This window comes from Metopolophium dirhodum, chromosome 4 (assembly GCF_019925205.1).
Source record: "Metopolophium dirhodum isolate CAU chromosome 4, ASM1992520v1, whole genome shotgun sequence".
Lineage (NCBI taxonomy): Eukaryota > Metazoa > Arthropoda > Insecta > Hemiptera > Aphididae > Metopolophium > Metopolophium dirhodum.
This window is the reverse complement of record NC_083563.1, coordinates 16,770,009-16,797,527: the sequence shown is the minus strand read 5'-3', so window position 1 is coordinate 16,797,527 and position 27,519 is coordinate 16,770,009. Positions and strand designations below refer to the sequence as shown.

Here is a 27,519-nt window from a genome sequence, read left to right as displayed (position 1 = left end):
CTCTATGTATCCGTCTGGATTTGTTCGACTGAGGGCCGGTGGTTCTGGTTGAATGACGGATACACTGGCGTGTGGAGGCTCAACTACCTCATTATGTTGTACTGTAGGTACACGAGCAATACCTAAAGAATAAAAAAAAAAAAATAATAAAGAAACTAAATAAATTAACTTCGTAAAAAAAAAAATTATAATAGGTATATCAAATGTTCTGTACATACCATGTTTGTTTTTCATATGGCGCGCCAAGTTAGATTTGTCGGAAAATGTTACAATGCATGACGGACAAGAGAGGCGGACTGCATTATGTGATTTTTCGTGTCTAGCCAAATTATACTTTAGCCTGAATACAGCAGGACACTTACCACAGTTAAACATAATATTATATTCGTTAAAAGAAAAAAAAGTGAGAAAAATATAACAAGAATATACTTGGTAAAATAAAAATCTTAAGGTAGTAATCACGAAATATGTCTTCACCGGGTAAAAGACTGGTTACACACTGACCGATCATCAGCGCTTGACGGACCAAGGTACCGAGTGGCCGTTGATGTCTAGAATTTTTGGAGGTGGTAAAATGTTAAGCCATGTATTACTAAAATATTATTTAGACATTGGCTATGATAAATCCGTGATTCGAGTAATGTGCTCAATTATTTTGGTCGACATTTTCTTTAGAAAAAATAGTTGTTATGTTACTAAAGCTAACTACGTGTGTGTTCTCCAACAATAGTGGTTTATTTTCTACCCTGCTATAACAATAACTCTATCTTACGATACGAATCGACATGCTTACAATAGATTTTCTTCCCATCGACTCTCTAGATATTTCTCCGTCGGTTACTCGAAGAAGCCATATAAAATTAGTTACTAACATACAAAGAAAAGCAAGCATCTGCTACTTCAAAATTACTACTAACATAGCTAACAAAATATTTATAAATATTAATATAGTTTGGAAATATGAATTATAGAATGCGTGGTTTTAAAATAAAAATATATACATATATTTTGAAAATAATAAATAATTCAGTCATTACTTCCCCCCTTCATACAAATCCATATACCGGTTCAGCTCTTCATCTTCTTCATATGCCTCCATATGACGGATAAACTCCTCATCATTTCCGTCATCACTCCAATCCATTTCTGGTGATTGCCCTCCAGAATGCCGCGACGTGTTCATAATTTCCCCGACAATTAACAAGTTGAATTCGGGGGGTACCATGGGCTGAGAAACTACCTCCGGGAAGAGATCGTTTCTCACCCTCAGTGCGTATGCCCTCGGTGTTGTCGGCGGGAACATATCGGGCGAAACTTCCTCCATAAAAACAGGTTGATCCGGAGACAAAGATCGTACCCGATTCTCCATCTGTGATAGTTGAGGTGGACTTGCAGAGGGACTAAAAGGAGAATAAGCTCTATGCCAGTCACGATTTTCAACCTGCGTGCTCGGGTTAGTGGAGTAACCACTATCTCCGGATTGAGTCTAAATAATAATAATAAACAATTTATTTTAAATTTTATTTTAGAAAAATAATTAACTTACCATCTCACCATACATGAAAAAGTTGCCTTCAATGACAACTGGAGACTGGTGATCCGTGTTTTGGCTACCCTCCATAGGTATCCCCGCCAGACGTCTATTAAACTCATCTCCTTCATACACCGGAGTACTCGGTGAAGAATTGTTAGACATCTAAAAGTCGAATAAATTATATGTAATTCTTAAATATCTTATGAATAATATAAAACAAAATACTCACATTTTTTCCGGTAATGACAAACGAAATATAAAAAAAAAAAAAATAATAATAATAATTAATACCTACTATGGTAAATAAAAATCTCGTATAAGTAGATAATTTCGTATCTGAAGAAATCTGATGTAAAAAACTATCGCGAAATGTGTGTACACCGGACTGAAGACTGGATACACACTGACCGGTCATACCCACACGGGGTAAGGTACCGACCGTCCGTCGATTTCAAACATTTTTATAGTGAAGAAGGGGGAGAAACATTTTATTTAAACATTTACTTTGATAGAATTATGGTTTTTTGAAATATTTTTGAATATTTCGAGAAACATTATGCTAGGTAAAAATAGATATTATGCTAGTAAAGGTAGTGAGCATATAGTTTTTCTGAAATAATATAAACTGATGTATGGTAATAAGGAAAATATTATTTATTAGTTCATTAATTTTAGTAAATAAGTTAGTTTAGATTTCTTATTCTTTGAAGAATAAAACGAGAAGTGTATAGATCAAAATGTAGATATGTCAGAATGGTTAAAACATTCATCGTCCATTCTGTTTCTATTTGATCCCTAATACGTTCCGAATCAAACATCGCTATTCTTCGGAACCCGTAAACTAACTGCATTATAATATAATATTGTGTATGCCTACGGATCGATCTAGATGACTGTATCAAAACACGAAACGATAATTGAATCTATAATAAATTAACTGATATTAGTAAATCTAATCATATTATCTACAATATTTGAATATTCGTATTTTTAAACTTACTATAATCTCATCTTCAGGAATCGATCGATCATAGTGACTATCACGCATTAACATACACACAACTCTCAATTCTACATTACACCGTAAAGAAACCGATCTCGCATGTGCTGACCATATCCTCCTCCTCTCGCCTGAATTATTTATTAGTGAGTATTCTTGGTGCAACCGTCTTAAATAAATAATAGTGTCAGGGTTGGCTACCCGAACGACTGGCGAGTCAATTATCTCACTGAATAAAAAAAATATATATATAAATATATAGCTAAATAATTAAAAATTACTAACACTTACGCATTTTGTAAAATTCGTCTGTTAGGTGTGATGTCGACTTCGAGAATTACACGACACATAATTATTTTATAAAATATAAAAATATAAACAAAACTAATAAAAGGACAAAATTACATAAATGTACGGATCAACGTTAAAAACACGACTAGTCTAACATCTGGGTTTCTAAGATGATTCATGAATACAAAACGCTCGATGAAACCTTAAAAGAGATGTCGACTTACCCTGAATTTTATGTTACATTTTTATAAATATGTTATTATATGATGATAATAATATTATTTTTATAAAATTGTACAAGTATATTATTTTTAAATGTAACATAAGTCCTTGATACATAAATGTATCAACCAGTTATTACATAGAGATGTGTACAATAATATTCGTAGCTATATACGTTAAGAATCATTCTATTGGTATTACGGCTTTGTGGCTGAGTGGGTTAAAGCGCCAGAATGTAAGACGGAGATCGAGAGTTCGAATCTCTCCAAAGCCTTTTTTCAATATTTATTGATAGAAAAAATATTACAATAATATGTACAATAATATGGTATATGTACAATAATATGGTATATGTACAATAATATGGTATATGTACAATAATATGGTATATGTACAATAATATGGTATATGTACAATAATATGGTGTATGTACAATAATATGGTATATGTACAATAATATGGTATCATATGACTGATAACTCTGTGTTGTACGCATGCGCGAATATAATACATTACGTCCGTCACGTGACCGATCAGGCGGCGGCGGCAAGACGAGTGGATGACGAGTAAGGCGAGGGGAAGACGAGGACGAGGACGAGGACGAGGACGATGTGCACGAACTGTCCTTTTTATACTACTTCAGTACATCGTTACCCTTTATAATAATATAGGTGCCTACATCCATTGAAGCTGTGAGGTAGTCGTTCACACTGAAATCCTCCACGTCATGATCAACAGTTCTGGTCGCTCGCCTTCACCAAAAACCCGTAACTCAGCGCTTCGTGCTTTTGTATAATTGTGGTACTCTCGCCTCTCTTCTCCTCCGTCTTCACCAGCAATGACTCGAAATCTGCGTATATCACGAAAGGATGCCGCACTGTCTTTTTCCACGCCCTGAACTCAACACAATCACCCTCCTTCGGCATCCCCGGTAAAATAGGTTTGTGTGCCCTGCAAATCAATGTGTGCTGTTCTTAAGCCTCCTGCCCACTCAACTTGAATTTATGAGCTCTGTTGTCGAACGAGGTGAAACACCTCTTACAGAACACGGCACTCCCATTATGTCTGGTTTTCTGTGCGCGTATCAACCGGGAAAAATTGGATATGTACACGTAGTGCGAGTTTTCTCCGTCCATCACCAGCAGCAAGTCAAAACGATCCTTTTTTTCTTCGTCGACGACTCGTAACGGATACACTTCGTACGTTGGGTACTTACGGGGTGCCTGGAATTTTTTGTCGAGGCCGTATACATTTATAGAGACGTTATTATTATTTTTTTCAAATTTGGTGATGTCTGATATTGGTGTCGGGAACGATATACCGTTAAAATTACAATTTTTCTCATGCTTTTTATAATTTTCTCCGACACAATATTTATATCTATCAGATAAATTTTCGGCTACAAGCCTCGCCAAAATCGCCCACTTGAAGCACTCCTGATCCGTGTTTTGTGGGTTGATGGTCCCCCGTTTTCTATCTATATATTCAGGTAGTTGAATATACGACGAGCCGCCCATCGGTGTATATTTATACACGGTCAACAACAGCCCATCGATCGTCTCCAGTGTAAATCCACTACCCCTCCCGATGTAGTCATCTTTCTCCTGAACCAACTTCATGTACGCTCTCTCTACAATAGTTCTTATATCGCTGTCAGGGTAAATTTCTGTCGCCACTGTCTTAAATGCCCGGTTCTCCGACGAATTGGGGACGTTGGGCCGGTTGTACGTAGCTTCGAGCTTCAGGTTGAATTTAATAGAATGTTTTTGTACGGAGGTCTTAAATAAAATGACTAGTTCAGGCATGAGGGGTCGGAGAAAGTCTGAATAATTTTGAATATTGTTGATATTTCTAGCGTAATACCACACAGTTTTACAATTTTACAATTATGTTTGATACAATTGTATATATATATATATATATAATTGTTTAATTAATTAATTAAATTAACTCACTTTTATTTTTAGTAGATCGTGTAGTTGTGGACGGCTTGACGTAGTTGAATGTAGATAGGGAATGAATTCAGAACTGAAAAATATAACTCCTGTTAATTTCGTATAATATAATATAAATTAATGATATTTTAAAAATTATAGGCATTATACTATTGTAATACGACAGCATATAATAATTATTAAATAAAACTCACTTTATTCGTACGGAGGTGTTGTAATATTAATGAATTGAGCTGGCGACTGATAATATCTGGAGAGGTCTGTTATGTACTGCAGAGAAAATAAGACTGATTTAATATTGAGTGGACAGCGGAAAAGTGTCCAAAATTATATCATCATCGACGGCGAACCCCACCTACACCGTTCGGCGTGCGCAATTTTGAGCTAGTACACCGATTGATATACACACATGTGTAAATTACAGTAAAAAAGGGTCGATCCTCAAGCGGATCCTGTGCGTCGTATACCCCGGAATGTGTCGTCTTGACCACGTCATGTGCGTCCACCGGGACGCCGACGCAGGCTGGCGGGGTACTTCATACCCCGTCTATGTCCGCCCAGATGTGGCTTATTTGTGTTGTAAAATCTCGATATTCGTACCCATAATATAAATTTAATGGTGAAATATAATAATATCGTGTATACAGAAATTATATTATATTATTCTACAAATTATTTTTAAAAGAATTGTTAAGGAATGCGGAGTCGGCCGTGAGACCGTGTGAACGTAGAACCCAGATGTCAATTATATACATAAATACACACACATATTTGTGTAATAAAACACAGTACACGATTATATAATATAATATACATTTATTTCAGAAATATTATATATTATATAGCATATTATTTCACGTATTTTTATTAAACCATTTCAACAATTTGAAAACTCAGTTATATGTACACTGTGTATGATTTAAATTCTTATGGTGTAAACAACACGATTCGTTAATTACAAAATACTACAAAATTTTTTGAAAATGTCCCAGCGACTAGTTGATATTAACGTATAATATTTACAATAAAACTATTTAAAAAAAAAATGTGCAGTATATAAAATTAGGTTAGGCATTGTAGAAGGCCTCTCATTAATCCTTTCTCTTCCTCGTTTCAGATCTGTCCTTCTTCATCTTCCATACAATCTAATTCCGACCAATCATCCTCTGGTTCATCTTCCCTATAAGATTAAGATAAAATGTTAGCAAAATAATTTTTAAAAAATATAAAATAATTTAAAAACTTACTCTATACTATAATGTCCATGGGCCAGTGTATTTATTTTATCCTCTAGCACTACCTTCATGTCATCATAGCTGTTATATGTTAATTTTTTCGTCTTAATCGTCACGAGTTGATGTTTGAATGACCTAATTGATACATTTTCCTTATACACATCAACGCCAGCTTCTCCAAACAAACACCTCCTGTGGTCTTCCAATGTCATGTGGTTCTTAACCACATGCTGCCTTATTCCTTTTGCTTTGATTTTTACAACTCCTACTCTGTCGTCATCCCCAGAGTATACGTGGAAAGCATACGATTTCGCCCTCAATGCACAAAATTCGGTGATTATATTAGCATGTCCGAGAAGTTCCCAGGTTCCTTCTTTCTAACTGCAACATAACATGGATGGTTAAGAGGCAGATTTGCAGTGTCCATTCGGTCCAACAAGCTGTGATTAGCTGCCAAGTCTTCATAAAAATCAGTAGTTTTAATATGATATATCAACGAATCTGAAAATAACAATAATAATTAACATAATATATGAAAATTAGATAAGTTTTAATATATTTACCTGTATCAGTGTACATAAGCTTAATGTTATCCCTATAGTGCCTATGCATAACATTGTAGTGATAGTCGTACATCAACGTCTTACTGATATCCAGTACTGCAAATCCTATAGAAAATAAAATGTATGATAAAAGTGTATTATATAATTTAAAAAGTATATTTACCAATATATATAGGTTTATCGAATTTAATAATTTTATTTTCTAAAGCGACTGCATTTAAATTCTCATTATAGTTTGTACAGTGTTTAAATGTACATTTGTTTATTAATTTTTGCAACCTCCTCTCACATGACACCAACTCCATCTTCATTTCTTTCCGTTTTGACTGCATTGTTTTACCTGTAAAAATAAAATGTTAGTAAATAGTATAAAGTAACATACCAAATACAGCATTATTCATAAGTTTGAAAAAATCTTTCTCAAGCGCGTTCCTTGCCCTTTTCCTCATCTCTGTGTTACTAATATACTGACCGTTCTCAAACATCAGAAGCATGTCATAATCGTCCAACAACTGTAGTTTTTGCCCCGTGAACTTCAGCATCGTGTCAAAACTTAAGCCGGGGGCGGTAAAATAATGGGCAGCGTCCAAGTTATACGTCCTCATACAAACGTCGCGGAAATTCTCGAACACATCAGCCAGCAGCAACACGTCGATTTTGAGGTACAGGTCAGAATAATCAACGAGCGTCCTGCAGTTAAAATGACTCCATACCTGTAACACACAACATTATTTACATTATTTACATTTCAAATATATATCTAAATACGTGTGCAGCGTATACATACCTCCTTAGCATGGTCATATTCACTCTCCTTAATCCCGGTCTCCGTTAACGTGCTGTAGAAATCTCGCTTCCTCGGTAATATTATATCATCCAGCCGCTCCCAACAATCCGTGTACTCGTAAGGGTATACCACCTTCCGAGTTACGAGCGGCATATCTCCGGTGATAAAATGTTTGGCTGTCTCACGGAAGTTTTCATGTTCGGGTGTAACTAAATTTTCAGCAAGGGACGATAAACTCGAAGCCATAAACCTGAACGTGTCGATAAACCGAACAGTGAAGGTATTACTTATATATTTCGAGAAAGATATAAATTTCTCTTCACTGTTCGGTAGGTTCAGTGATTATGAAATGTGAGTCGTAGTTTGAGAGATTATGAAAAAAAACAGGGACAAATTTAGGCTGTTGCAACTTCAGGTTACATCCCGAGCACAAGGCCCCCCTAAATTTGCCGGTCAAATGATCATGATCCCTAACCTTTACGACCCCGGCTAAATTGCATTTGCATAAATTACACACACTACACTCTTGATGTGTTTTTTCTTCGTCCTCAGTCATGATTATAGGGATATTAATTTTCATCAGACTTTCAATTTTCCGGGCCACATCAATTACTGATTCTACAAAATGCCTCGCCACGTCCGTCTTGTTTTTGCTACCTCTATAGATTACCGGCGCCGTCGGTATCTCATGTTGTGTTAATAACTCCACCGGTACGTCCTCACTAGCCTTTACCAGAAATCCGTATATTAATGTTAGCATTTACAAGGTTTTTAATGAAATATATTGGCTTCCATCTACCTGAAACAGAAAAACATGATTATAAACATCTTACAATTATACATTATAAACATGAAAAAACTTAAATATCTAACAATTATACATTATAAATATGAAAAAAACTATAAGTTTATACCCTAATCTAACTTAAAACTATTAAAACATGCATATTATTTACAATAATTTCAAGTTTATGTATTGCAATTACAAAAATACATACAATGGCATGACAATTTACAAGAAATATACTAATCTAACTTAAAACTATTAAAACGTGCATATTATTTACAATATATAACAAACGATATAATATATAATAAGACTAATTAACAGAAAATATATAAAATCAGGTTATACAATATAGTAGCTCTCTCATTAGTTCTTTCTCTTCCTCGTTCCAGTCCCCTCCATCTTCCTCAAGTTCTGGCCATATGTCATCTTCTCTATAAAATTAAGAGAAAATGTTAGAAAAATAATTTAAATATATATATGTTTGTAATAACTTTATACTATAATGTCCATAGGCCAGTGTGTGTATTTTGTCCTCTAACACCACCCTCTTATCATCGTAGCTGTTGTATGTTAACTTTTTTGTTTTTAGCGTTACAAGTTGGTGATTGAATGACCGTATTGAAACATTATCTCTGTATAACTCTACTCCTTCTTCCCCAAACAAACACTTCCTATGATCTTCCAATGTCATGTGGTTTTTAACCACATGAGACCTGATACCCTTCGCCTTGATCTTTTCTTCTCCTACTCTGTCATTTACCACCTCATCCTCTGGACCAGCATATACATTAAACGCGTATGACTTGGCCCTCAACGCAACAAACTCTGTAATAATATTAGCATCCACCTCATCGGAAAAGAGTCCTGGCTCCTTATTTCTGGTTGCCACATAACACGGATGGTCACTGGGTAGGTTAGCAGTGTCCATCCGGTCCAGTAGATTAGAATTAGCAGCCAAGTCTACATAGAAGTCCTCAGTATATATATGGTATACCAACGAATCTAGAAAATAATGTTAAATTAATATATTATATACATGAAATTATTTTAATTATATTTACCTGTGTCAGTGTACATTAATTTAATTTTGTCTCCATAATGTTTATGCATGATATTATAATGATAATCGTACATTTTAGTTATGCTAATGTCTAGTACAGCAAATCCTGTAAATAATAAATGTATTAATAAATGATAAAAGTGCAATTTAAAAGTATATTTACCAATATATATAGGTTTATTGAATTTTATAATTTTGTTCTCCAGTGCGACAGCGTTCAGATTTTCGTTATAATTAGTACAGTGTTTAAATGTGCTCTTATTTATCAACTTCTGTAACCTCCTTTCGCATGACACCAACTCCATCTTCATCTCCTTCCTCTTCGATTGCATAGTCTTCCCTAGAAAATTAAAAATGTTGGTAAATAGTATAATAAATAGTATAAAGTAACTTACCAAATACAGCGTTGTTCATAAGTTTAAAAAAATCTTTCTCGAAATCGTTCTTCGCCTTCTTCCTCATCTCTGTATTTAAATCTATAAATTTTGCTAACCAGTCCGACTGGTTAAATTGTATAACTCTGTGTACCTGTAAAAATAAGAAAAAATGTTAAAAATCTGTTTAAAATCATATAAAATACAAATATTTACTTTTTCAACTATAAGACCATTCTTAATCGCCTGTTGCAGATTTCTGTAGTGAATTATATAATTTGTCTTCTTTTCAAATGTCGCCATCAATTTTCGCACCTTTGAACCTCGTGGCACGCTGTTTTGTGGCAAGAAAGGCAGGTCGTTATGTTCGTTGTGTAGGTGTCGTGGGTACATCACGTCCACCTCATACACTCGTCCTATGGGGGAGGTGGCATCCAAATCATCCAATCCGTTTAATGTAGGTTCAACCCAGTTGAACCCACCGTACGGCATGTACTGGGACATTGCCCACCCGTACAAGTTGTTACCTATAAAAATATTAATAAGTATGAAATATAATAATCAGATTTGAAAATAATATACTTACAGTCTTGATAAATTATCCATGAGTTAGGTTTACCCGCATCGTAGCCCGGGGTCTTTATATTGTTCGCCTTCGCATACCTCTTACTCGCCTGCACCAATCCTCCACGTATACCTATAAAAAATATATATAAGATTATTATAAGCACATTAAAAAAAAAAAAATAATATACTGACCATTTTCGAACATTAATAGCATGTCATAATCATGTAATAACTGGAGTTTTTGACCGGTAAACTTAAGCATCGCATCAAAACTCAAGCCTGGGGCGGTGAAATAATGAGCGGCGTCCAGGTTATACGCCCTCATGCATACGTCGCGGAAGTTTTCAAAGACGTCCACCAACAACAGCACATCGATCTTCAAATACAAGTCACTGTACTCACCCAACGTCGTACAGCCGAAGTGGTCCCAGACCTCCTTCGCGTGTTCAAACTCCTTCTCCTTAATCCCGGTCTCTGTCAACGTACTATAAAATTCTCTCTTCCTCGGTAACCTCGTCTCCTCCAGCCGCTCCCAGCTATCCGTGTACTCGTACGGGTACACCCCCTTACGAGTCACGAGCGGCATATCTCCGGTGACAAAATGTTTGGCTGTCTCACGGAAATTCTCATATTCGGGTGTAACTAAATTTTCGGCCAGGGACGATAAACTCGACGCCATAAATCGGAACGTGTCGATAAACCGAACAGTGAAGGTACTACTTATATATTTCGAGAAAGATATATATTTCTCTTCACTGTTCGGTATAACGTTGATAGCTTGGGTGTCATACCCAAGTTCCGTAACTATAAGATGCGCGTCATAGTTTGTAAGATTATGGAAAAAGACGGGGACAAATTTAGGCTGTTGCAACTCTAAGTTACACCTAGAGCACAAGGTCTGCCTAAATTTGCCCGTCAAATGATCGTGATCCCTAACCTTATCGCCCCCGGCTAATATGCATCTGCATAAATTACACGTACTACACTCTTGATGTGTTTTTTCTTCACCCTCGGTCATGATTAAAGGAATATTCGTCTTCATCAGACCTTCAATTTTCCGGGCCACATCAACTATCGACTCTACAAAATGTCTCGCTACGTCTGTCCTGTCTTCGCTGCCTCTGTAGATTACCGGCCCCGCCGGTATCTCGTGCTCTATCAATAACTCTGTCGGTACGTTGTCGCTCGCCTTCACCAAAAACCCGTAACTCAGCGCTTCGTGCTTTTGTATAATTGTGGTACTCTCGCCTCTCTTCTCCTCCGTCTTCACCAGCAATGACTCGAAATCTGCGTATATCACGAAAGGATGCCGCACTGTCTTTTTTCACGCCCTGAACTCAACACAATCACCCTCCTTCGGCATCCCCGGTAAAATAGGTTTGTGTGCCCTGCAAATCAATTTGTGCTGTTCTTAAGCCTCCTGCCCACTCAACTTGAATTTATGAGCTCTGTTGTCGAACGAGGTGAAACACCTCTTACAGAACACGGCACTCCCATTATGTCTGGTTTTCTGTGCGCGTATCAACCGGGAAAAATTGGATATGTACACGTAGAGCGAGTTTTCTCCGTCCATCACCAGCAGCAAGTCAAAATGATCGGCTTTATCTTCGTCGACGACTCGTAACGGATACACCTCGTATTTCGGGATTTTCGGCGGCTGGATTTTTCTCTCTAACCCGTAGACATTCACGGAGACGTTGGGATTATTATTTTCAAATTTTTCAACGTCGGATAATGGTGTTGGAAACGTGATACCGCTGAAATTATAAATTTCCACATGCTTTTTATAATTTTCTCCGACAAAATATTTATTTTTATCGGATAAATTATCTGTCACATGCTTTGTTAGAATCGCCCACTTGAAACACTCTTGATTCGTGTTCTGAGGATTTATTGTACCACGTTTCCTATCAATAAATTCCGGTAATTTTACGTATGACGATCCACCCATCGGCATATATTTATACACCGCCAACAATGACCCGTCTATTGTATCTAAAGTAAATCCGCTACCCCTACCGCTGTAGTCGTCTTTTTCCTTCAACAACTTAACGTACGCCCTATAACCACTCCAATATCACTTTCTGGAAAAATTTCAACCCCCGATGTCTTAAACGCCCTATTTTCAGACGAGTTTACAACGTTGGGCCGGTTGTAAGTCGCCTCGAGTTTTAAATTTAATTTAATCGCACGGTGTTGTACATGGGATTTTATTAAATTTAATAGCTCAGGCTTGAGCGAGCGGAGAAAGTCTGAATAATTTTGAATATTGTTGATATTCCTAGCGTAATACCACACAATTTTACGGCTCGCGGACGACGAAATTTCGGTAAGCCCGGAGGTCTTCACCATGAGCTCAATTCTATCTCCATAATGTTTCTGCATGACATTGTAATGATAATCATACATTCACGTTTTGCTAATATCTAATACAGCAAATTCTGTAAATAATACATATATATATATATTAATAAATGTAATTATAAGTGTGTATTATATAAATTAAAAAAAGTATATTTGCCAATATATATAAGTCTATCGAAATTGATTAATTTATTCTCAAGCGATACAGCGTTAAGGCTTTGTTGTAATTTGTGCAGTGTTTAAATGTACATTTGTTTATTAATTTTTGCAACCTCCTCTCACATGTCACCAACTCCATCTTCATTTCCTTCCTCTTCGATTGCATAGTCTTCCCTAGAAAATCAAACACAAAATATCAATAAAAATGTTTATATATAATAAATAAAGTTGCATAACAAATACAGCGTTATTCATAAGTTTAAAAAAGTCTTTCTCAAAATCATTCTTCGCCTTTTTCCTCAACTCTGTGTTTAACTCTATATATTTGGCTAACCAGTCAGACCGGTTAAACTGAATAACCCTATGTACCTATAAAAAATAAGAAAAAAATTATAAAAATCTGTTTAAAATACAAATATTTACCTTTTCCACTGTCAACCCATTCTTAATTGCCTGCTGCAGATTTCTATAATGTATAACAGTTCTTCTTCATCTCAAAAGTTGCCATCAACTTCCTCCCCTTCGACCCGCGTGGTATATCGCTGTTCGGCAAGAATGGTAGATCGTTGTGCTTATCAAGTAATTTTTGTGATTATGTTACATCCACCTCATTTTTTACTCGCCCTATGGGTGATGTGTCGTTCAAATCATCAAGTCCGTTTAATGTAGGTTCGACCCAGTTGAACCCACCGTACGGCATGTACTGCGACATTGCCCATCCATACAAGTTGTTACCTATAAAATTTTAAAAAAAAAAAAACTTAATAAGTATGAAAATATCATTAAGTTTTGAAAAAATATACTTACAGTCCTGATATACTATCCACGATTTCTCTTTCGTCTCATCGTAGTCCGGGGTCTTTGCATTATTCACCTTCGCATATCGTTTGCTCGCTTGAACCAGTCCAATCCACCATGTATACCTATAAAAACAAATAAGATTAATATTATATATACACATTTAAAAAATGATTTACTGACCATACTCAAACATCAATAGCATGTCATAATTTGTCAAAAGTGAAAGTTTCTGCCCCGTAAACTTCAGCATCGCATCGAAACTTAAGCCTGGGGTGGTGAAATAGTGGGCTGCGTCCAAGTTGTATGCCCTCATACATACGTCGCGGAAGTTCTCGATCACATCAGCCAACAGCAATACATCGATTTTCAAATATAAGTCTGAATACTCGCCCAACGTCGTACAGCCAAAGTGGTCCCAAACCAACTTCGCGTGCTCAAAGTCTTCCTCCTTTATCCTGGTCTCCTTCAACGTACTATAAAAACTCCTCTTACTCGGTAATCGTTCTTCATCCAATCGCTCCCAGCTATCTGTGTACTCGTATGGGTACACCCCCTTCTGAGTCACTAACGGCATATCTCCGGCGACAAAATGTTTCGTGGTTTCTCGGAAATTTTCAAGCCCTGGTGTCACAAGATTTTTAGCTAAAGTTGACAGTCCTGATGCCATAAACCTGAATGTGTCTATAAATCGCATTGAAAAGGTGTTTGTGACGTATTTCGTAAATGATATAAATTTCTCCTCGCTGTTAGGTATTACTTTAATAGCTTGGGTGTCATGGCCAAGTTCTGTAACTATTAGATGCGTGTCATAGTTGGACAGGTTATGAAAAAATATAGGTATAAAGTTTGGTGTTTGAAGTTTGAGATTGCACGCGTTACATATAGCTTGCCGGTATTTTCCAGAGAGATGACAGTGATCCGCAACCTTATGGTTGTCGTATGTAAAGTTAGTCTTACATAAATTACATAAATTGCATGCATCATGCGACTGCCGTTGTTCATGCGTGAAAACTATAGGTTTATTGGTCTTCAATAATTTTTCAATTTTTAGCGCCATCTCAGTAACGGTTTCAACTAAATGCCTCGCCACGTCTGTCTTATTCTTGTTTCCTCGGTATAATATTGACTCTGTTGGTATGTCATGTTCCTCCAATAATTCCTGCGGTACGTTATCGCTCGCTTTCACAAAGAGTCCATAGCTCATCGCTTCATCTCTATGTAATATCCTCGTTTTGTCTCCTTTGCCCTCATCAGTCTTCGTCAATATCATCTCAAAATCTGCATAAATTACTATGGGGTGTCTCTGAGTCTTCTTCCACCCTCTTTTGGCATATCTGGTAAAATTGGGGTGTGTGTTCTCCGCAAATCAGCTTGTGTTGATTCGGCGCTTCCTGTCCGCTCAACTTGTATTTATGCCGCCTGTCATCGAATGATGTGAAACACCTCTTGCAAAACACTACTCTCCCTTCATGTTTTGTTTTTTTGTCGTCTAACGAGCCGGGAAAAATTTGAAATATACACATAGTGTGAGTTTTCGTCGTCCGTCACCAACAACAAGTCAAAGTGGTTTGGTTTCTCCTCATCGACTACTCGCAGTGGGTACACTTCATACCTGGACAATTTCGGTATTTGTAACTTTTTTTCTAGTCCGTATACGTTAATGGAGACATTGTTGTTATTTTTTTCGAATTTATTAATATCGGATAGTGGTGTGGGGGAGGTGAGTCCATTAAAATTATATTTATCAGCGTGCTTTCTATAATTTTCTCCTACACAATATTTATATTTATCGGATACATTATTTTCCGCATGTCTCGCCAAAATTGCCCACTTAAAACATTCCTGGTCTATGTTTTGTGGATTTTTTGTACCCCGTTTCCTGTCGATATACGTTGGTAACTCGATATACGACGAGCCACCGGTGTATATTTATATATCGCCAACAACAAGTCGTCTATTGACTCTAGGGAAAACCCACTCCCCCTCCACCTGTAGTCATCTTTCTTCTTCATCAACTTTATATACGCCCTCTCTACAATCGTTCTAATGTCACTATTTTCATAAAGTTCTACCGTCGAAGTCTTGAATGCCCGGTTCTCCGACGAGTTTGGTACGTTGGGCCGGTTGTATGTTGCCTCGAGTTTCAAATTGACTTTAATCGCATGTTTTTTCACGTGGGTTTTCAATACATTGACTAGCTTAGGCATAAGCGGGCGGAGAAAGTCAGAATAAATCATCGTATTAGTAATAGTTTTACCATAATACTAAGCTATTTTACGGTTTGCGGACGACAAAATCTCAACCTAACCGGGTGACTTGACGAGATTCAATCTAATTTTTTTAGCGTTAGCAGCTGAGATGGTATTGGCGGCCGAAACACGTTTCCCGTTAACGGCAACGGTGTATGAATCTTTTTTAAAAAAAAAACTAATATTAATATCTAATGAAATTAATTTAATGTCGAATCTATTAAAAATCTAATCAACCCGTGAATAAAAAATAAAATCTAACGATATGTATTTTAAAAATCTGTTTAACTTGTATTCGATTAATAAATCTAATTTAACTTAACGTATTTAAAAAAATAATCCACGGTGGATAAAATAAAATCAGTGGGTCTTTTAAAAATCGAATTGATTCTAATAAATTAAATAAAACTAACCTCTATCCTCAAATTCGTCCATTGCTTTCATACACAATAGATCGTCGTCGGATATCGCATTCGATCCACCGGCCGGGACATGGGGAACAAATATTTGAGGCGCGATCTGTATAACATCACCTTGAGTAGTGGCACGAGGCGCTCGTGTTGGCTGATCTATGATTGGTGCAGCGGGCATTGGTCTCAAATGGCTTCGAATGTTGACAATGCCTTGGGAAAAATAATAACAATAAATTAATATTGAATAAAAAAAAATTATAACATACCATGAATATTTTTCAGATGTCTATTGACATGCAATTTATAGTTGAATGTCGATGTACATACGGTACACGGAAAACGTATACTGGTATGAGTTATTTCATGTCTTACCAAACTGTCTTTTCGTCCAAAAACCGACGGACACTGCACGCATTTAAACATATTGGTAGGTAATTACGAGAGAGAAAAAAAAATGTTTAAAAATTAAAACACAGAGTGATAGTAATAATAATTGATTATATTTTAAATAATGTCAAGCAAATAATAAATGCTGAAAAAATCACGAAGGGAGCAAACGCATAGCACGTGTACAAGTAACTGTGACACACTGAACGCCGTTGACAACGGCAGCTGCACCTGGTGTAGGACAAGGTCGTATCGATAACATAGGGATAATAGCCATCTATTCAATGGATATATATACGAATATTTGAACGTTTTCAAAAAAACCTACACCGTACTCCAAATGTATATATTTATATTAGTATATATTTTTGATACTTAACAATAAGCGTTTATTTCGTGATTTTCGGCTATTTGAATAAATTTACAACATACTAAAATAAATATATGCGTCATACTGTTATTATTAAGATTGATATGTAGATAGTTTCTGTGAAGTTTGTACGCTGTGAGATAAGTGGTTCCGGAGTTATGGCCTCTTAGTGCACACCTGGCGACATGGCCAAAAACAACAACAACGTCTATTCCTTGATCATCGCATCACGCGTGAACAGCTGTACCGATTTTGCTAATTCTTTTTTTGTTGTTTTTGTAATTGTCAGGAGAAGGTTCTTATCTAATAACATTTTAGAAAACTTACCCGGAAAAGTAGAAAATATGGATGAAAATGTAACGAACCAACTACTTCAGCTCAATAATGGAAGTATTTTGAAATAAATAACAAGTTGAATGTATGAGTTAGGTATATTTATTTGTAATTTAACGTAAATATTCTAAGTCCAAAATAATTAACTAATAACTTTGGTAAATGAGATATGACTTAATAATTGACTTGGTGGTTTCTCTACTGGTGCTCGTCTGATGGACACTTGTCCATCGACGTACCTCGTCGGGTATTCCTTATAGCTCCCTCCTATGGCATTTTAGTATAAAAACGGTATATCTCTGCGTACTCCTGAGGTCACCTTTAGACGTCATTCGTATAATTATGTTATTTTAGGAGTATATATTTTGTACAAAGTCTTGATCTTTTACGCTTATTATATTATTCGTTTTTCCTAGAATATGGATAATGCGTGAATATACTTATCACGTGTTGCGCGGTACCGTTGATGTTATTACTATTAGTCCTGTACTCCTATCGATGTAGGCTTTCCGGGATTACTGATATTACTACTATTAGTTTTATCGATGTATGCCGCTCGGGGTTACGTGCTCCCTGCAGCATTTATGTCTATTATTGAATATATCATTATTATTATTATATACGTAGTCACAGCTCGTTACAAAAAAAACAACAACAGTGGTGCCATCTGTCCAGAAAAAATAAACTAAATAATACAAAATTTAGTTGCAGAATAAAATAATAATAGTGTATTGTATATTGCTTGCTATTATATCTTCTAACTCTAACAATATAAATGTGAAATGAAAATCTTTGTACAGGGTAACTCTGGAACTACTTATCAGATCTTCGTGATTTTTTTTTTAACGAAAGATTATATCACGGAGAAGGTTTCTATGATAGAAAATTTTAGGAAAATCCACCAGAAAAGTAGGAAATTTGGTCAAATTTTATGTTTTTATCAAAAAATAAAAAATGTAGTTTACTGTTGCAGATTAAAATGATAATAGAGTATTATATTATATTGGTTTCTATTGGTTAATTGAGCATGTTTGTTGATCTGTATTATTATTTTTTGTCATTATATATATTTATAATTGAATGTTTGTGTGTAGATTAGATCTCTGGGAAGAAGATTTAAAAATGGATAAATTTGTTTTTTTTATTAATCTGATTTTAGTATGGTTAGGTTAGGAGCTTGTATTAATTGATTATATTATTCAACCATAGGTAGAATATGTCAAACTTGGTATAACTGTTATACTTTAGAGTTAAATTATACACTTACGTTCAACAGTATGGTGTCCGCAATCCACCGCAGGTAGATTGCCTACCTGATAATATATTGCTGCGAATTAGAATTTTTATTCTGGGCAACGGAAAAGTTAAGATTAATTTTGAACACCATACACCGATTTATTCTCATGTCGGTTATAATTAAACTATACTTACAATCTTGATATATAAGCCATGATTTCTCCTTCGTCTCGTCATAATCAGGTACCTTGGGGTTATTGGCCTTAGCATACCGCATGCTAGCCTGTACCAATCCACCGCGTATACCTATAATATAATTATTTTTATAATATTTAAAAACTAATTTTCGTAATTTACAAACCTTTTTCTATATATAGTATTATAGTAGCATGTCATAATCGGTTAGAAGTCGTAATTTTATCTTTGTATATTTCAACATGGAATCGAAGCTGAAACCAGGGGCTGTATAATAAAAAGCTGGGTCTAAATTGTACGTTTTCATGCATAGATCGCGGAAATTTTCGAAAACGTCCGCGAGCAACAGCACATCCACTTTCAAGTACAGATCAGAATAATCAATAAGCGTTTGACAATGCGTATCCTTAACTCCCTTCTCCTTAAGCGTGCTATAAAAATCTTCTTTCGGTGGTAGACTAGGCTCGTCCAACTTATCCCAGCCATCCCTATACTCGTATTGATATACACCCTTGTGGGTGACAAGAGGCATATAACCATCATCAAAATATTTCGCAGTCTCGCGGAATTTCGGAAAAATCTTGAGTTAAAAGGTTTTTAGCGAGACTACTCAACTTCGACGGCATAAACCTACACGTGTCTACGAACCGTATGGTAAACGACCTACTTATATATTTCGAAAATGATATTAATTTCTCTTCGCTATTTGCTATAACCTTGATACTATTCGCGTCATATCCTAACTCAGTTACAATAAAATGAGCGTCATAATTAGTTAGGTTATGGAAAAAACATGGGATAAATTTAGGCTGTTTTAATTTTAAATTACATTGTGATCATAAAGATTGCCTAAATCTTCCAGTCAGGTGACAATGATCGTGAACTTTCTCAATTGTGTCAAAACTACGTTTACATAAATTATAATGTTTATGAGAATTATGTTTTTGTGTATCTTCGTCACTCATAACTATAGGGGTATTTGTCTTTAACAATTCCTCGATTTTATGACCCACGTCAACGATATTTTCAAGAAAATGTCTGGCAACATCCTCTTGCTATTTCTTCCGTGATAAATTATCTGTGCTGTTGGTATATTAAATCGCTCAATGAGCTCTTCGGACGCCTTGACTAAGAACCCATAACTCATAGGTTTTTGGTTATGTATTACAGTCGTATGTTTACCCCTTTTCTCATTAGTCTTCACTAGCAGTGCTTCAAAATCGGCGTAAATAGTGAACGGATGTCGTTGAGCATGTTGCCAGTTTTCAAATTCAAGTGTTGCGCCAACATCAGGCATTCTGGGTAGAATCGGCTATGTGCTCCACAAATTAATTTATTCTGCTCAAGTGCTGGCCGCCCGCTTAGTTTATATTTTAACGTTTGATCGTGAAGCATCGTTTACAAAAATATTTTGAATGCCCGTGTTTAGTTATTTGCGAACGAATTAATCGTGAAAAATTTGATATATATACATAGTGGCTTTTTTCACCTTCGGTGTATAAAATTAAATCGAAATGATCGGCTTTTTCATTTTCTACCACTTTTAATGGAAAAATGCGATGACTCGGATATTTTGAAGACGGATGAGATATTTTTTTGTTTCCGTAAATATTTATAGAGACTGTCGGATTATTTTTTTCGAATATTTTAACTTCGCTCCACGGTGTTGGGAATGATAAGCCTGTGAAATTATATTTATTCTCATGTCGGTAATAATTATCTCCTACTCGATGTTTATTTGGCTCTGTCATGTGCTTAGCCAGAATGGCTCATTTAAAACAATGTTGATCAGTGTACTGCGGATTGATCGTTGCCCCCCCCCCCCTTTTTGTAATAGAAGTACGAAGCTGAATATACGACGAACCGGCTACACTGTTAAAAATATCTGAACGATTTTCATATTGATTCAATTCATTTTGCTGGTCATTATTTTGCATGTTTAAAGTAGTATTAGAACTTGGATCGTTATTTGCGTCATCTCTTTCATTATCAAAATTAATAACAGGTAGTCCAATGTTTGGGGTTTTACCCATGGGGGTATACTTGTATACTGTTAATAAAAGCCCATCGATAGATTCTAGTACATACCCACTACCCTTTGCTACATAAATTTCCTCCTCGTGTAATAATGTGGCGAACGCCTGCTCTATTAATAAATCTATATCGGAATCGATAAAAATTTCTCGGGCTGCCGTCTTAAATGACCTATTTTTCGATGAGTTATCTACATGTGGTTGGTTATATGTGGTTTCAAGTTTTAAGTTATATTTTATCGGATTAACACTAACAATTCTTCTCAATAATTCAACGAGTTCAGGCTTTACATTAGCATGGAATGAAATATAATTTTCGAAATTGTCTAGATTTTTATCATAATACCATACGCTTTTTCGACTATGTGCGGATTTAACCACCACGAACCCAGATGCACTAGCCTCATCCATACGAGCCTTTTTCGATTTAATACGGTTTGTTGTATTTTTTACATGAACGCGCTTATTCCTTACAATAGTCATATAAGAATCTACTAAAAAAAAAAAAAATAAATCTAGCACCAAAAGAAAAAAAAAATCTTACCTGACGCATCGAATGATCCGGCATTGTCAAGCATTTCCACGTACATTTCATCGTTTCTGTCGTTGAAATCATCCATATCATTTACATTTTGAGTCTGATTTGATTGACCTGCTGGTAGATCTGACACTACAATAATCTCAATTTCACCTCGTTGTGTGGTCGAGCGCGTGCAACAGCTTATAAAATAAATATTGAATTAAATATTAAAAATAAAAATAAACTTAACCTAATTCTGTCACAATAGATAAAATAAAAATAAACATACCATGCACATTTTTCAAATGTCTATTGAGATTGGATTTGTACGTGAATATCGATGGGCAGACAGTACACGGAAAATGAACACCATCGTGATTTTTTTGGTGAGCAATTAAATTACCTTTACGCGCGAACACCGTCAGACACTGCTCGCATTTAAACATTTTTTAAATAATATTAATTAAAATTATATTAATAATATTTTTTAAAATATACGTATACAACAGTCTAAGACTGATTACGTACTGGACGGTAGTTTACAAGTTGGCGGACTGACTTGTCCTGGGTCTCCAGTGATTATTATAGTAGTATAAAAACAGTGGTTCTGAACCCGCAACCTCAACCCGCCGCCCGAATCGCTACGTACGTAGGTTAGGTCATCTTCTTGGGCACTAAGAGCAAGGGACTCGCCCAAGCACTGGATGACGGTCGACAGATCCCCTGCTTCTGCATAAGGTCGAACTCGTGGCGCGCGATGTTGAGTCGGTTGGGCGGCAGTCACCGCGGGCGGGCGAAAAGGGGTGGGCCCGTCGTATCGAGCACGTGCTCGACTCCGTGACGAAAGGTCTGTGGCACGGGTGACTCACGGGTCACGCTTGGAAATTCCTGCAGCAGAATATCCCAGTCACGGGAACGTACGACGGTGAAAAGCGGAGAGCTCGGTGGGGCCGACGTAGTCACTGCACAGGTGATTGTTCGCTTGTTGGTAGGATCCACGAGGCATTGGCGTCGAACGTCGACGAGGAGGCTGAAATAACAGAGAAAGTCGACTCCGATGATGGACCGCGAGACGTCGGCCATCTCAAAGGTCCACGGAAACGTGCGCGAGAGCCCGAGGTAGAGGTTGAGCGTCTTCGGGCTGAAGGTTTTAATACGTGTTCCGTTGGCAGCTGTGAGGTGTACGTCCGATGGTTGGTGAAAACCGAAACACGGCGGAATCACCGAAATTTCGGCTCCGGTGTCGATAAGGAACAGCTTGTCAGAGCGGAGGTCGTTGACGTGTACCCGCGTTGAGTTATTTACGACGTACAGGTCCGGTGACCTGTGCGCGCCGTTTAGTTTTCCGCCGGAGCAGAGTCGCTGTTGTCCCGCGGACGGAAATTGCACGGCGGACGGCACTTGCGAGCCTTGGTGCCGTACGTTTCATGATAGAAGCACCTTTGGGACGGCGGTAGTTGTCCTACGTCAGTCGGTGATGAGTGTCGTTGCTGCGGCCCTGCAGGCGAGCTGATCAGCTGTGTCAACGCCTGCACCTGCTTCGCCAGTGCCGCAACAGTTCCGGTGAGATCCGTGTCGGCCTCTCTGCTGACCGCGTCGACGTCTAAAGGGTTGGACGCGTCCATGATGAGATCCGCACGCGCGGCTATTGAGTCAAGCGAGGCGTCGAGACTGATGAGGACGACTCTGACACTTTACGGCAGTCTCTGCATCCAGAATTCCTTCAGCGCCTCTTCGCCTATGCCAGGTGGCAGGTTGCCGCGCATGTCGCGGAGCAGTTGTGACGGTCGTCGGTCGCCTAAACCTCCCGGTCGGACCAGTTCCCGGTACTTGGCAGCGTTTGACGTTGCGAATGCTTCGGTGAGGCGCGTGCATATTGCCTCATACGACGCCGAAATTCCGAGCAGGTCGCCGACGGTTCGAATTGTCGCCTGATCTAGTGCTCAACGACATAATGCACTTTCGACGCGTTAGATGTAATGCGTTGTGCCGTGAACATAGCTTCAACATGATTGAACCAGAACGTGGGCGACTGGTTCCAAAATGTCGGGAGTCGAAAATTGGCGACCGCGTCAATCGCGGGTGAAGCGGTCGTGTTACTGACGGACGGGTTGGCAATTTGCAAGTTTTCGTCCGATTGTTGCTGCTCGTTGGCCATGGCGAGCGATCCAAGGTGATACGCACGGCGGAGGATCAGGACTAGTGTCCGCGGTCACGGCGATACGGCCACGCGAGTCCGATTGTACTTGGTGCGCGTTCGGAACGGCTAAGACGGGTGGCTATTAGCGCGTGTTACGACTTGCGAGGTCACCAATGTGGAAGTTCTTGTATTATCAGTAGAGAACCTCCATTGTCGTCGCTACTTGCGTAACCACGACGAACTTAACTCTAAGAAAAAACGACAAACGTTTGATTTGAAATAAAATACTTTTTATTTTGATGAGAGGTCGGTCGAGATTAACAGTAAGTCGCGACGTTGAGTCGAGTGCGACAAGAAAAGTGGCGGTCGGTCACGATGAACTTGTTACGGAGTATATTACGAGAAAGGTGAGAGTCGGCGGCGGAGAGCGAGAGCGTAGGGTGATGTGTTACGTAAGGACGAAAACTGAACTGGTCGAAGAGGCCGAGACAGGCGGCCGCCGAGTCACGGTAATCGCCGTCTGCCGGGAATCATTGTGACCAAACGTTTACATGATGATCGACGCTGGGAGGTAGTTATGTGGCGGCGGTTCGCCCCACACGTTATTCTAATCATATATTATTGTAATCAGTTATCATTTGTTATCATATATATATTTACCCGCCCGACCTTACCAACGGCCGCCCGATCACGCACGTGTGCAACATACATTTAATCAGTTATCATACATTATCAGTTATCACTGTTATCAGTTATCATATTTCCGTACTTAGTCGATTCCAAACCTAATATATTACACCCGTTAAAGTGTACACGATAAATATTAATATAGTTTTAAGTCTACATTGTTATCATATATATATTTCATCAGCGCGTGCGTACAACAGTCATGAGACCAACATATATATATATATTTATAAATATTAATATAGTTTTAAGTCTATACATTTTTAGTGACTAAACTAATGACAAGCTATTTTATATATATATATGTTTAATGTAAAATATATCAAGTATATCAATAGCATATGGTCGAGGTTAACCCATTATGATGAAATCTAAGCAATTTCGATTTAAAATGTCTAACACATTAATTACCGATATTAGTACTTTCTGTCGGATGCCTACAATAAAGAAATAATATTCGTTCTTTACATACTTAGTCGCTCGAGTCGCCAGGATGTCGCAGACTCTTAATAGCCATTTTATATTTGAATCGAAATACTAATAGCTTGCACCTGAATACTTAGAACTCTATGGTAGACATTTCCTTGTTCAATTTGTAGTAAGCAAGTTACTACTTAACAATAAAACAGATTCCACAGGTACATAATTATACTATACTATAATTTAGCTATACTGTAATTCGGATATTAGAAACGGAAATAGGTGTTCCTACTGTTTAATAAATAATATTACATTATTATTGTTTAATATAATGTATATAAATCGGATATTGGAAACGGATATTAGAAACTCACTGAATAATATAATTACTCGGGAAGCCCTGTATACGACAATGTTCAAATATAAAAATATAAAATAGTAGAATGATTATTATATATTATTATTATTATTATTATTATTATATTTCAATTGAATCATAAAATGCGTGGGCTGGAACGATGGTCACACAAATCACATCCGTGAGCCGAGATGCAGTATCTATAGGCAAAGGGGTACGGGGAACTTCATATAAAAGGGAGCCCGAATCGGCCTGTTTTCAGACGTGTACTACCACCCATTAGTGCAAGCACCTTCACGCCACTGTGTACAACATTATTTTGGACTTAGAAAATTATCGAACAATATAATAAAATTCACTATAAAACAACATCTGTCTTTTATTTATTCATCAACCACGACTTCAACATCAAATAAAGTGTCTGCGACCTGCATCTATAATATCTTGGCAGCCACTTATCTACTATTAGTACTACGATAGTAGGTACCAAGCACCAAGCATATTAAACTGGCGCAGTCGAACAAAGGAGGTTCAAGGAGTTAAAGACGAGGCGAGCAGTCGAAGCGGCGGATTTAAATTTCCAAAGGCGAGTCCAGCAGTCAAGGCGGCTACATTCAACTTCGGAGATCCAGTACCGACGCAGCGGCTACACCACGTCAGCAGCTCCACGGAGGTAACAGAGGTCTGATCAATCAAGGCGACTCCGGAATCAACGAACAATTCAAGACGGGCCAGCAGACAATCAAGGAAAATGAACACAGCAGTGGCAACAGCGTTGTTGTGAGTATATTAATTAAGTGAAGATAGATAATTACATTAAAATTGTATAGCTTGAAGTGCACGTCTCACGTTGATACATATATGTCAGCGTTTATTTTATACTTGGTGGTGGTGTAAAATATTAGAGAAAAATATTCGAGTAAAAATAAATAAAGAAAAAAAAATAGGAAACAAGCTTGGTAAGAACTATATACGTATTTTATGATAGACAGCTGTAGACTGATCTAGGATTTTTATGGTAAATAGACGGCAAGGACCGATCTAAGAATTTTTTGTGATAGGCAGCAGGGACTGACCTAAGTATTTTATGGTATTTTGTGATAGACAGCGGGGACTGATCTAATAAATTAAAGTAGACGGCGATAGGCTGATGTAGGAAATTGATGCACGCGCGTAGCATTTTTGAATTATATATGGGAATAATTGATTAAAGTGAAATATTGAATTTTGAAATGAAATATAGAATATAATTGTTGAAAGAAGTTAATTGATATATATTGAAGAAAATAGATTTTGAATTAAAAGGCAGTAGATGACCTTGTTAAAGTAATTGACGTCAAATTTTGAAGTTTTGAAAAAAAAAGGAATTAATTATAGGGGCCCTAGGATAAGAAATAGTATAACGTTACTAAGAACAAGTTGATAGAATAATAATTAAAAAAAAAAAAAAAATAAATTGTTAGTGTTAGAAGATTAAATGGTAAAGCGCGTAAATTAGGAAATTAAATCATTTAGGAAAAAAAATTAGTTATAAGAAAAATAAGGGATAGGAAGTCGAATATTATTGGAGGGATTTACGGAGTAATTAACCGGGGATTTTTTTTGTTATAATATTCGAGCGTAGTACGAGCGCGTACGCATAAAAAACATCGCGGAACAGGGCGAGGGAAACGGGTGAGGGGATACCGTATCGAAATTTAACACGCGTAACATAGGCGGTCGAACGTTTTACGTGTTATTAGATAGGTACTCATCCATATCCAACGTACGTCGCGCGTTTACGTAATTTCTTTTTATTATTTGTGCATGATAGTTATTTTATAAGTAATAATTTTTACGTATTATTAATTTTGGTGACGGTAGTTACGTATTATTAGCTTATAAATCAATAATAGTATATAGGTACATGTAGAGTAAATACTGTTGGTAATTACTCACGCGGATAGGATATTAATAAATTTAGTAGATATAATTTATTAAAAATTATATATATGTAATGTTTAGATAAATATATGTCAGAATCCGATAGTTCAGATATTGACACTAGTTCTGCGGACAGTTCAATAAAAGTTGAAAATTATAAATCTAGGAAAGAATTAAAAGAGGCAATTTTAAAAGACGCTGTAAAGAAAGAATTTTTAGAACAAACTAGGAAACACATAGTTAAAACTGAAAAAACTGTTAAGAAAAAGTTAGTAAGAACACATAGTTTAACAGAACAGATAGGTACCACGCCACGAAAACAAACCGTAGGTCGTTTAGGTACTAGGTCAGACTCAAGCGTAATTCACGTGCAGTTAGAGTCAGTGGTTAAGAAAAAAATGAGTAAAATGGATTTAGATAAAGCAATTGCTATGATACCTATTTGCACGGGCAAAAAGGACGTAGCCGAACTTATAAATATTTGTGAAATCGCAATTAAGGAGACAACGGAAGCGGATACACCGATATTGTTGAAAATAATTACTTCCAAGTT

At 36.9% G+C, this 27,519-nt stretch overlaps 4 protein-coding genes and 2 pseudogenes across 5 annotated transcripts; all 6 read right to left on the bottom strand.

Annotated features, from left to right (window-relative positions):
- Positions 1–1,031: 1,031 nt before the first annotated feature.
- LOC132943385 (uncharacterized) lies at positions 1,032–2,985 on the bottom strand. The gene is made up of 2 exons (XM_061012359.1): positions 1,547–2,985; positions 1,032–1,486 (listed from the first exon to the last, which is right to left on the bottom strand). The coding sequence occupies exons 1-2, from the start codon at positions 1,694–1,696 to the stop codon at positions 1,034–1,036; spliced, it is 603 nt and encodes a 200-aa protein (XP_060868342.1). The 5' UTR covers positions 1,697–2,985; the 3' UTR covers positions 1,032–1,033.
- LOC132943386 (uncharacterized) lies at positions 2,218–2,884 on the bottom strand. The gene is made up of 3 exons (XM_061012360.1): positions 2,826–2,884; positions 2,535–2,763; positions 2,218–2,457 (listed from the first exon to the last, which is right to left on the bottom strand). Exons 1-3 carry the CDS (start codon positions 2,882–2,884, stop codon positions 2,218–2,220), a joined length of 528 nt encoding a protein of 175 aa, XP_060868343.1.
- A 2,268-nt stretch (positions 2,986–5,253) lies between the features above and the next one.
- LOC132943486 (uncharacterized) lies at positions 5,254–7,368 on the bottom strand (annotated as a pseudogene).
- Positions 7,347–8,353, bottom strand: LOC132943567 (uncharacterized). Its single transcript, XM_061012602.1, has 3 exons — positions 7,588–8,353; positions 7,412–7,513; positions 7,347–7,352 (listed from the first exon to the last, which is right to left on the bottom strand). The coding sequence occupies exons 1-3, from the start codon at positions 7,831–7,833 to the stop codon at positions 7,347–7,349; spliced, it is 354 nt and encodes a 117-aa protein (XP_060868585.1). The 5' UTR covers positions 7,834–8,353.
- A 154-nt stretch (positions 8,354–8,507) lies between these two features.
- Positions 8,508–9,772, bottom strand: LOC132943485 (uncharacterized). 2 transcript variants are annotated; one of them, XM_061012502.1, is made up of 4 exons: positions 9,601–9,772; positions 9,439–9,543; positions 8,869–9,379; positions 8,508–8,808 (listed from the first exon to the last, which is right to left on the bottom strand). In XM_061012502.1, exons 1-4 carry the CDS (start codon positions 9,767–9,769, stop codon positions 8,712–8,714), a joined length of 882 nt encoding a protein of 293 aa, XP_060868485.1. In that variant the 5' UTR covers positions 9,770–9,772; the 3' UTR covers positions 8,508–8,711. The 2 variants fall into 2 exon arrangements, with proteins under 2 accessions (XP_060868485.1, XP_060868484.1); XM_061012501.1 differs by having other exon boundaries at positions 9,439–9,772.
- Positions 9,773–15,395: 5,623 nt separating this feature from the next.
- Positions 15,396–16,787, bottom strand: LOC132943487 (uncharacterized; annotated as a pseudogene).
- Positions 16,788–27,519: the final 10,732 nt, after the last annotated feature.

Bases quoted from the DNA above. Each gene is read 5' to 3' on its own strand.
- LOC132943386 (XM_061012360.1), bottom strand. From the start codon at position 2,884: ATGTGTCGTGTAATTCTCGAAGTCGACATCACACCTAACAGACGAATT. The intron at 2,764-2,825 runs GTAAGTGTTAGT...TTTTTTATTCAG, and splicing joins AGACGAATTTTACAAAATGC to TGAGATAATTGACTCGCCAG. The intron at 2,458-2,534 runs GTAAGTTTAAAA...AATTTATTATAG, and splicing joins TTCCTGAAGATGAGATTATA to ATTCAATTATCGTTTCGTGT.
- LOC132943567 (XM_061012602.1), bottom strand. From the start codon at position 7,833: ATGGCTTCGAGTTTATCGTCCCTTGCTGAAAATTTAGTTACACCCGAA. The intron at 7,514-7,587 runs GTATGTATACGC...TGTGTGTTACAG, and splicing joins AATATGACCATGCTAAGGAG to GTATGGAGTCATTTTAACTG.
- LOC132943385 (XM_061012359.1), bottom strand. From the start codon at position 1,696: ATGTCTAACAATTCTTCACCGAGTACTCCGGTGTATGAAGGAGATGAG. The intron at 1,487-1,546 runs GTAAGTTAATTA...ATTATTATTTAG, and splicing joins TTTTCATGTATGGTGAGATG to ACTCAATCCGGAGATAGTGG.
- LOC132943485 (XM_061012501.1), bottom strand. From the start codon at position 9,769: ATGCAATCGAAGAGGAAGGAGATGAAGATGGAGTTGGTGTCATGCGAA. The intron at 9,380-9,438 runs GTAAATATAATT...ATTATTTTCTAG, and splicing joins ATTAATGTACACTGACACAG to ATTCGTTGGTATACCATATA. The intron at 8,809-8,868 runs GTTATTACAAAC...TTAATTTTATAG, and splicing joins TATGGACATTATAGTATAAA to AGAAGATGACATATGGCCAG.